The 9,763-nt window shown below is 40.3% G+C and overlaps 3 protein-coding genes across 6 annotated transcripts in view; 1 reads left to right on the top strand and 2 right to left on the bottom strand.

The window, feature by feature from the left end:
• Positions 1-1,656: 1,656 nt before the first annotated feature.
• On the top strand, positions 1,657-3,831 carry fzd8b (frizzled class receptor 8b). The gene has a single exon (XM_016499486.1). It carries the CDS (start codon positions 1,809-1,811, stop codon positions 3,519-3,521), a length of 1,713 nt encoding a protein of 570 aa, XP_016354972.1. The 5' UTR covers positions 1,657-1,808; the 3' UTR covers positions 3,522-3,831.
• A 709-nt stretch (positions 3,832-4,540) lies between these two features.
• On the bottom strand, positions 4,541-7,931 carry LOC107698479 (tripartite motif-containing protein 16-like). Of its 2 annotated transcripts, XM_016499494.1 has the most exons (7): positions 7,197-7,931; positions 7,029-7,124; positions 6,681-6,914; positions 6,339-6,480; positions 5,858-5,917; positions 5,636-5,772; positions 4,541-4,564 (listed from the first exon to the last, which is right to left on the bottom strand). In XM_016499494.1, exons 1-7 carry the CDS (start codon positions 7,785-7,787, stop codon positions 4,550-4,552), a joined length of 1,275 nt encoding a protein of 424 aa, XP_016354980.1. In that variant the 5' UTR covers positions 7,788-7,931; the 3' UTR covers positions 4,541-4,549. The 2 variants fall into 2 exon arrangements, with proteins under 2 accessions (XP_016354980.1, XP_016354979.1); XM_016499493.1 differs by lacking the exon at positions 4,541-4,564 and having other exon boundaries at positions 4,925-5,772.
• A 437-nt stretch (positions 7,932-8,368) lies between these two features.
• The window catches only part of LOC107698477 (tripartite motif-containing protein 16-like), a 4,628-nt gene continuing 3,233 nt past the window's right edge, over positions 8,369-9,763 (bottom strand). For all 3 annotated transcript variants that reach the window (XM_016499487.1, XM_016499489.1, XM_016499490.1), the window contains exon 7: positions 8,369-9,352. In XM_016499487.1, the coding sequence (XP_016354973.1) occupies positions 8,814-9,352 (539 nt within the window). In that variant the 3' untranslated portion in view covers positions 8,369-8,813. The remainder of the gene's footprint in view (positions 9,353-9,763) is intronic.

Raw genomic sequence — 9,763 nt, 5'->3', positions numbered from 1 at the left:
AAATTCTGCGCGCGAAAGATCATATTTTGAGCGCGCAAAAGTGCGTTTTGCACGCGCGCGAACTGAGTTTTGTGGAGAAAATGTTTGACTCGCAAAGAAGAAAGTATTTCCTGCGCACAAAAATCAATTTTGCATTTAAAATAAGTTTTTGAATGTGTTTTGGATGTTTTGCAAGTGCAATGTTTCACTAGCTTGCTAACCGATGCCTGTCCTCAGTGCTCTCTAAATGCCAACAGCTGCTTGCTCAACACAACACAGCATTACAATATACCATAATTGGCTGCCTTGACAACCACTCACAACATTTCTTGCATTACACACACACACACAGTATATTTATATATATTTATAGGCTTTATAGACAGATAAGTTGAGAGTGACTCTTGAAGGACCAGCACCACATCCTCTTGTACCACTGTTTGAAGAATTTATCTTCCAGAATCTGGCAGTAAGTTTTGGGAGTTAATTTCTGTAGAAGATAACCTGCTTAATAATTATGCACACCTGAATATAAGGCGTTTTTCACTTCCAGCCTTCATGAACAATAATATATAGATTATAAGTGACTAAATACAAGATTATTAGTAGTTATTAAGATTGATGTTGTTTGGAATTGGTAAAATGTGCTTGGAAAAAAATATAATCAGAATATCAACTTGCATAATAATTATGCATGCACTGTATTTTTCCTCTTCTGCTGTCGTGGTAATGCAAGAAATGTTGTGAATGGTTGTCAAGGCAGCCAATCAGAATTTAGCATCCTCCTCTCTGATTGGCTGGAATTATGGCATATTGTAACGCTGGGTTGTGTTGAGCAAGCGAGCCTTTGGCATCTAGAGAGCACTGAGGGCGGACATCAAGGGAACAAGCTAGTGAAATGTTGCACTCGCAACTTATTTTAAATACAAAATTGATTTTCGTGCGCTCGAAATACTTTTGTCTTTGTGAAACGAACATTATCTCAACAAAACTCAGATCGCGCGCGTGCAAAATGCACTTTTGTGCGCTCAAAATATGATCTTTCGCGCGCAGAATTGTGGCAGAGATCTAAGCCTATACAAAAGGTGTTTGGACGCTTAATCACACATTGAATTGAATTTGATTGCAAGTGACATATGCAAACAAGATGCATTTGTTTGTCTGGGGGCATCTTGTTTGCAGATTTTGAGGGCACTGTATACATGTCAAGTAAAACCTTGCAGGAATTCGGGCATTATTGCATACTGGCACGAAAAGTGCATTTTATCATTTAGTATGTAAGTTTTGTCTCTTTGGTACAGCTCTTGCTTTTTAGTCTCCTTTTAAATCTAATGAATGTAGACTAAAAGAGTTCAACTATGCAATAATTACATTTTGCGGTGGAGAGATTAGGAACAACCTAAACATGCCATGAGACTTGTTTACAACCACAAATTCAGTGTTTGGACATAGGGTGGGATGTAAACAGAGGTAAAAATAATTTAAGACATACAAACCGTTGGTAGTTCAAACATTTACTCAAAACTCTCCGGGGATGCTTGATTAAATTATCGTGAGGTTCCGCCCCTGGAGCTCTATGATTGGGCGCCGAGATAAGGAGGCGTGTCACGGCTATCCTTTGTATATATGGACACACACGCTCAACTTTGACAGCCAAAACAAACTAGACGCTGTAATGAATCGCACTTGCTATCAGATTATTCTACTGCAAATTTGAATACATTTGATCAGTTTAATTAAGTGTTATAATTAAGTAACCAGACGACATTGCTCACATGCAAGCGCATCCTTTTAGAAGACCGGGAGCGGGTGTGTGCAACTGACCGAGGATGGACTCGCCTATGCAGGGGTCCCACTGGCCTCCACTCGCGGTCTGTGTCCTGCTATTGTGGAGTTCCGTGTGTGCACGTGAGTCGGTCTGTCAGGGGATTTCGGTGCCACTGTGTAGAGGGATCGGTTACAACTACACCTACATGCCCAACCAATTCAACCACGACACCCAGGATGAAGCTGGGCTCGAGGTGCACCAGTTCTGGCCCCTCGTGGAGATCCAGTGTTCCCCGGACCTGCGCTTCTTTCTTTGCAGTCTGTACACGCCCATTTGCCTCGTGGACTATAAGAAGCCTTTGCCGCCGTGCAGGAGCGTGTGCGAACGGGCGAAAGCGGGATGCGCGCCTCTGATGAGGCAATACGGTTTCCCGTGGCCGGACCGAATGAGATGCGATATTCTCCCCGTGCAGGGAGATCCAAACACTCTGTGTATGGACTACAACAGGACTGATGCTACAGCCTCACCAGCTGCTCCAAAACCAACCAGCCGACCGGGGAAGCCATACAACCGGAAAAATAAAAGCAGTCATGGATCTTCTTCATGTGAACCGGAGTGTCACTGTCGTGCGCCTATGGTGACCGTGAGCAGTGACCGGCATCCGTTGTATAACCGGGTAAAGACTGGGCAGATCCCCAATTGCGCAATGCCATGCCACAACCCCTATCTTTCTCAGGAGGAAAGGACATTTGCCACATTTTGGATCGGAGTTTGGTCGGTTTTGTGTTTCTTGTCCACCTTCGCCACAGTGGCCACTTTCCTCATTGACATTGAGAGGTTTAAATACCCCGAGCGTCCGATTATTTTCCTGTCCGCCTGCTATATGTTCGTGTCCGTGGGGTACATCATAAGACTCATCGCGGGCCACGAAAGAGTCGCGTGCAATCGGGATAACGAGGTGGACCATATCCACTATGAAACTACGGGTCCGGCGCTTTGCACGCTTGTATTTGTACTCATCTATTTTTTTGGGATGGCGAGCGCTATCTGGTGGGTGATCCTGACGTTTACGTGGTTCCTCGCGGCAGGGATGAAGTGGGGAAATGAAGCGATCGCACGATACTCGCAGTATTTTCACCTGGCCGCGTGGCTCATTCCGAGCGTCAAATCTATCGCCGCGCTCGCGTTGAGCTCGGTGGACGGGGACTCGGTTGCGGGAATCTGCTACGTGGGCAACCAAAACTTGGAAAACCTGCGGGGATTCGTGGTCGCGCCACTGGTGATTTATCTTTTTATCGGAACGGCATTTTTATTCGCGGGCTTCGTGTCTTTGTTTCGGATACGGAGCGTTATTAAACAAGGAGGAACGAAAACGGACAAACTCGAGAGGCTGATGATTCGCATCGGGGTATTTACAGTCCTGCATACAGTCGTTGCCGTGGTGATTGTGGCTTGTTACGTTTACGAACAGCACAATCGAGAAGCGTGGGAAATCGCGCATGCGTGTAACTGCTCGTCGGATAAAAAAGCTCACAAACCGGATTACGCCGTGTTTATGCTCAAGTATTTCATGTGCCTTTTGGTGGGGATCACGTCGGGTGCGTGGACGTGGTCCGGTAAAACTTTGGACTCGTGGCGAGCCCTTTGCACGCGCCGCTGCTGCCTCTGGGGTAGTAAAGGCGCGAGCGGTTCGGTTTACAGTGACGCTAGCACGGGACTGACAGGAAGTTCGGTTTTGTGCGCTCCAAAACAAATGCCACTGTCCCGAGTGTGATAAAAGCGGAACTTCCTAAAAGACTGCAAACTGATCAACTGCTGCTTTCCTGATTTATGAGAGATGCCTATTTCCAGTATTAGGTGAGACCGGGGATAGTTGTCACACAAAGAAGTTGTCACTGTATTAAATAGCCTACTACTGTGACGAATATTCACTGGAGTAAAAATAAATAAAAATAAAAAAGTGTGACGACCAGTCCCGATCTCTTCAACTACCAGTCATTAAATCACAGCTCAAGCCTGTGTATGAGGTTATGAATGTGCCTTTTAAAGTGTCCATACGGGTTTTTATATTTTCTTATGTATTTATATTAAAATGTTATTGTTAAAACAACGACATAGAATGTTTAACATGTATACAAGATTGTGTGTATTTATCATTCACTCTGACAGAAAACTATTTTGACAATAAAACACGTATTACCAAAGCATTTTTTAATGCTTATTTCATGTTTACAGAGAAATCTCTATTGCTCACAAACATTCATACCTGTGTGAAAGTGGCAGAGTATCTGTTGATTGCAACAACAGCTAGAAGGACAATATTTGGCTTTGCTCAAAATAATAGCAAATTTTCTTTGAGAGTTTAAACTGATTCATATTTCTCAGTACAGGTACAGGGCCTATAGCCTATACAAATAAGACATTAAATTAAAAAAAAAACAAAAAAAAAACATCTTCATCACACCTGTAAGATGGAGAATTTAAGGTGCTTTCAATATTTGATATTAATGTGATTTATAACAACATGCAAAGTTCATGTGCTGATATAATTTGTCTGTAGGATTATAAGGGGAAAATTAAGTTTTAAAACAAACAAAAAAGACTACCCTACTCCTAAAACCCTAATGCACAGAAGCAGGTTCAAAATATAATACAGAGTTGATATGGCACAATAATTTCTAAGAAAAATTTAAAATGACACTTGTGAACAAGAAACTTTAAAATATAGCAGACAGAATACAAAAACAAATAAATCTTCAATGGACTGGACCGCTGCACTGCATGCCAGTGATAGGCCTATGTTCAATGATATGTACTCTGTGGATGAGAGTTATTGTGTCAGAGGTGTTGTAGAAGGACAGAATTCCTACTTTGTGCATAACAAGTAATAAGTAGGTAGCCTACTGAATACAGTAGGGCCTGCTATAGATTCAGTAGACCCACAGACAACTGTACTGGCCCTGAATTCCTTAAATATTCACTTCCATCTGCATGTGCACAAAATTATTTAAAACAAGTCATTAAGTTTTTGTTTATTTAATTCCGAAGCATTTTTTTTTTCTGCTTCTGGGTTTAAAAAAAATGTCAAGTAGTTTACTAGCTTGTGAAAATGCACAGCCAAAATGGGCCAGTAGATGGCGCACACACACACACACACACACACACACACACACACACACACACACACACACACACACACACACACTGCCTATCAGTATTTTAGTGAAAGAATGTAAAATGCTACAACAAAACTACTAAAATGTTAACTGTGATACATTTAACCACTATTGAATGAAAAAATTGGCTATGTAAAAAATAAAACATGTAAAAACAAATTTAGTTTTTCTCCATTAAAAACAATACAAGAGTGTTTACAACTTTCATTACAAATATAACTGCAATCACCTTTGTTAACCAGGTTAGGTGAGGATCGGACCAGACCAAGCATCCCACATGATGCTTAAACTTGTAATATGACACTATTATTCACAAAATCTATGGAGATGACAGTTTCACTGTTGATCCCAAATATATCCTAAACCCAGGATAGAGTGGTTGAGTGAATGTGGTCTGGATTCTGTGGATGAGGGTCATTGTGTCAGAGACGCTGTAGAAGGACAGAGTTCCTGCACTGTGATCCACATACACTCCTACTCTACAGGAGCTGGAGACCACAGGGAGATCAGTCTTTATGCTATTGTGACAGAATGAGTAACAGGATTTAGAGCAGAACAATCTCCAGGACTGATCATTTAACCCAAATCCACACTCAAAACCACTCCCCTTCCTTCTGATGCTCTTATATGACACTGATATATATACTCCGGACATCCCATTCCACTCAATCTCCCAGTAACAGCGTCCACACACACTCTCTCTACACAACACCTGAAAAAAGTCATGAAATCGGTCCGCATGAACAGGATACCGCTGGTCAGCCCCAATAAATGTAGCCACTCTGTTGCCTTCAGACAGACGGAGATATTTATGTGCAGTGTTCGGATCCAGTGTGAGCTGGTGGGAATCTGGGGGGGAGAAACTTAAAAAATAAATATAATCAAAATCTCTCTGGATGTTAATTGTCACAAGAAAGCGATTTGCGAGACTTACATTGCAAGAACTCGGCTCTGGTCCTAAATTCAGGGGTGGAAACAATCTCGACATATGTCACTAATGAAACCAAGAGACATTCACAATGTTAAAAATCCACACAAATTCCACTTTTATTTGTATTTTTTTATATATTTTTTTCCAGTTTCTTCTAGTAAGTATTTTATGACGAGTTAATCCATCTCAAGTGGTCCAATGGTTGCTTGACCATTTTTAATTTTGACTACCTCTATGTAATCGATATTGCAAAACCTCCATTTATATAAATTCATTGAGGGCCAAAACACAAAGACAGTCAATGTGGTTAAACCAAATTAAACAAAAAAAATAGACTGGGTATTTTGTAATCCAGTCACATAGAGGTAATCACTCGAAAAAACAAGGAACATCAACCAACTTTACCATTTTGGACCATTTGAGATGGAATGACCCTGATGCCTGACATGTTTTTTTTAAAGGTAATTAATCTCCAGTACTTTACCTTTACCAGATATACTCTCTATTGCTTCCTTACAGAGATCCTCAAGCATAGAGATAGATTTTCGCACATCATCATAAGAAAAGAAAGAACTGATATTGATGTTATCTGTAGATGCAGGAAGAACAGAGAGAGACTGGAAACTCTACAAAAACACATAAATGGATAAATCAAAATCAATTAAGTTTTCAAGTGGTCAAGCACATTTAGAATTTTTCTATATTTTCAGACTCAAAACCAAACTTAGCACAGACTGATTCAAGATAATGTAAAATCCTGTTGACCAGCAAAAATCTCCTTGTAATATTAATAACATCCTAAAGTTCCTTTTTTCAAATCTGTTACCTGTAGGAAATGGATGTGATGGTCTGTGTGTAAAAACTGCTTCAGCTCAGTGTCTCTCCTCCTCAGATCATCAATCTCCTGCTGCAGTTGCTCTAAGAGTCCTTCAGCTTGACTCACTTCAGCCTTTTCTCGATCTCTGATCATCTGTATCACCTCGGAGCAGCTTCTCTCAATGAAGCGGATCAGTTCAGTAAAGATCCTCTCACTGTCCTCCACTGCTGCCTGTGCGGAGCGCTGTTAAGACACACATAGAGAATCATTCGGTTTAGTCTGTTAGCCACAGTGGGCTTCAGTGGGACTGCTCTTCTAACATCCAGCATTTATTTTTCTCCTTTGTTAATAACTCACCTTATGAGTATCCACAGCCCCTTTCAGCTTCTGAAGCTCCTTCTCTTTCTCCTGGATTCTCTGCTGAAACTTTCTTTGCATGTCCCATAATTGTTTCTGTAACAGTAACAGATAACATGTAGCTCCAGTATCATAAACATGCATTTTACTAACATTAGCTTTTCATACCTGTTTCTCAGTCCTCTCTGCTTCAGCCGAAACTGTGTGATGATTTTTATGTTCATCCATCGTGCACAAAAAACAAATACACTTTTGGTCAGTACAACAGTAAACCTCCAGCAGTCGGTCATGTTGAGAGCAGATCATCTCCTGGAGTCGTCCAGTGGCATTAACCAAATTGTGTTTCTTATCTTTAAAGAATCTGTCGTGTTGTTTAAGGTGGTTTTGACAGTAAGAGTTTAGACACATCAGACAAGATCTGATGGCTTTGTATTTTCTCCCTGTGCAGACGTCACACTCCACATCTCCAGGTCCAGTGTAACTGGAAGCAAGAAAAACTGTTTGGATTTTTGTTGTCTTTAGTTTCTCCACCGTTTCAGCCAGCATCACATTCTTATTCAAAGCAGGTCTTGGAGTGAAGGTCTGTCTGCACTGAGGGCAGCTGTAAACTCTCTTCTGATCATCCCGATTCCAGTATTCTGCAATACAGTTCATACAGTAACTGTGTCCACAGGGGATGGTCACTGGATCCTTCAGTAGATCCAGACAGATCGGACAGCTGAACTGATCCTCAGCCACTGAAATACTGGATTCTGACATTTTGCTGCATGTACACAAAAACAGAGATACAGCTGAACAGTACTTGTGGAGTAAGGTGTAGGCCTATACAAGGTGTGTTTTGTAAATGTGACTCGCCTGAAAAATGAGGAATCCAGTGATAGCTTCTTTACTCTGTGTATTTACCTAAACCGAAATGTTCCCTGGCTCTGCATAAAAATGAAACTGAAACTAGCCTCCTTTGAATAAATGCAAAGACAAAATAAACCAGTAGAAGGCGGTAACACACACTACGTAAATGCCTGTGTTGTGTCAGCGCTTAGTGTTGCCAAAAAAATTGTTCAAAATGGCATGTTAAAACAACTAAGTTAGTTTTGAGTCACCCAAGACAAAACACGTCTCATTTATATTATCTGCATTGCCAGAAGTGTTTGTATTTAATTTAGATTTACGTTTTAGATTTAAATTTCATGTTTTATGTTGGCCTAAAACAACCTTTATTGAAAACCCCAATTATTGCCACTCTATTATTGCAACGATATAAAAGCATGACCTTTTTTTTTTGTATAATTTACAAACTTCAGTCGTATCTAAATTGTCTGAACTGTAGATCATTGTCATACAAATGTGATGTCTAAACTCAAAATACTACTATTACAGTGCACATACATAATATTTTCAGATCATTTAAATTAAAATGGTAATCATAAATGAAATACACAGACAAATCAGTAAAAATGCTTTAGTGTTATTTTGCTTTGTATAGCTGCAATATGATTAGTTGTCATTGTCAGCAAAGCATTTTCATCTCTAATCATCATTCATTGCATAGTGTTACAGAACAGATCTTAATTACAATTACACACACACAAAAAAAAAGTTTTCCTTTGTATCGCTTTGGACAGACGGTTTCCTGTACAGTTTGTGTTGTAGTGAGGGATTTAATGAATCCACTTTCTAGTTTGGTAAACTGTACTCGGGATTGTCACTGGAAAGATGGAGGGAGCTAACCACATATAATCATTCCTTTTTACTAGAATGCTTCAACCTGAAGTATGACACTATTATTCACAGAATCTCTGCAGATGACAGCTTCAGTGTTGATCCAAAATTGATCCCAAATCCTGGGTAGAGTGGTTGAGTGAATGTGGTCTGGATTCTGTGGATGAGGGTCATTGTGTCAGAGACTCTGTAGAAGGACAGAATCCCTGCTCTGTGATCCACATACACTCCTATTCTAGATGAACTGTAGAATATAGGGAGTTTAATTGTTTTCTGATTGTGTCTGAATGCGCACCTGGAGTCAGAGCAGGACAATCTCCAGGACTGATTATTAAATCCAAATACACACTCAAAACCTCCCCCCTTCCTGCTGATGCTCTTATACGACACTGATATTCCCACACCAGCCATCCCACTCCACTCCACCTCCCAGTAACAGCGTCCACACACACTCTCTCGACACAACACCTGAGAAAAACCATGAAATCGGTCTGGATGAACAGGATACTGCTGATCAGCCCCAATAAATGTAGCCACTCTGTTGCCTTCAGTCAGACAGAGATATTTATGTGCAGTGTTCGGATCCAGGGTGAGTTGGCAGGAATCTGAAAACAAATTTGCACCATTTTAAATATTACAGTACATTAAAATAACCCTCTCTCTTATCCTTTTATGGTAATTCTAATGAGAAAGAGAATTTAGATTTGTCATAGTTAAAGTTTTACCATGTCAATGTTTTCAACAATTATGTGTTAGATGAATCCATTTTACAGGTTTTATTACAGTTAACTCGCACTAAACAACCATAAGGTTAAGGATTATTAAATAGCCATGAACCATGAAACCAAGGCATATGCAAATGTGAAAATGTAGAGACAACACACAATTATAAACAAACCTAACCGGATATATAGGAAAATAAACCAAAAACAATAGAAACCAATCAGAACAGTGTGAATAAACAAGTTGCTGCGTAAGCAGCATGGTGATATGCAAGTATAACCTATAAATAATAA

The sequence above is a fragment of the Sinocyclocheilus anshuiensis genome, unplaced genomic scaffold (genome assembly GCF_001515605.1).
Source record: "Sinocyclocheilus anshuiensis isolate Anshui unplaced genomic scaffold, SAMN03320099.WGS_v1.1 scaffold1910, whole genome shotgun sequence".
Lineage (NCBI taxonomy): Eukaryota > Metazoa > Chordata > Actinopteri > Cypriniformes > Cyprinidae > Sinocyclocheilus > Sinocyclocheilus anshuiensis.
The sequence above is the reverse complement of the archived record's forward strand: the minus strand, read 5'-3'. Positions and strand labels throughout refer to the sequence as shown.

What these genes read in the sequence shown, in the direction of transcription:
- fzd8b (XM_016499486.1), top strand. Translation starts at nt 1,809, where the DNA reads ATGGACTCGCCTATGCAGGGGTCCCACTGGCCTCCACTCGCGGTCTGT.
- LOC107698479 (XM_016499493.1), bottom strand. Translation starts at nt 7,787, where the DNA reads ATGTCAGAATCCAGTATTTCAGTGGCTGAGGATCAGTTCAGCTGTCCG. An exon ending in CAGAGAGGACTGAGAAACAG is followed by an intron (nt 7,125 to 7,196) that starts GTATGAAAAGCT and finishes TTACTGTTACAG; the next exon opens with AAACAATTATGGGACATGCA. An exon ending in GGGCTGTGGATACTCATAAG is followed by an intron (nt 6,915 to 7,028) that starts GTGAGTTATTAA and finishes GTGTCTTAACAG; the next exon opens with CGCTCCGCACAGGCAGCAGT.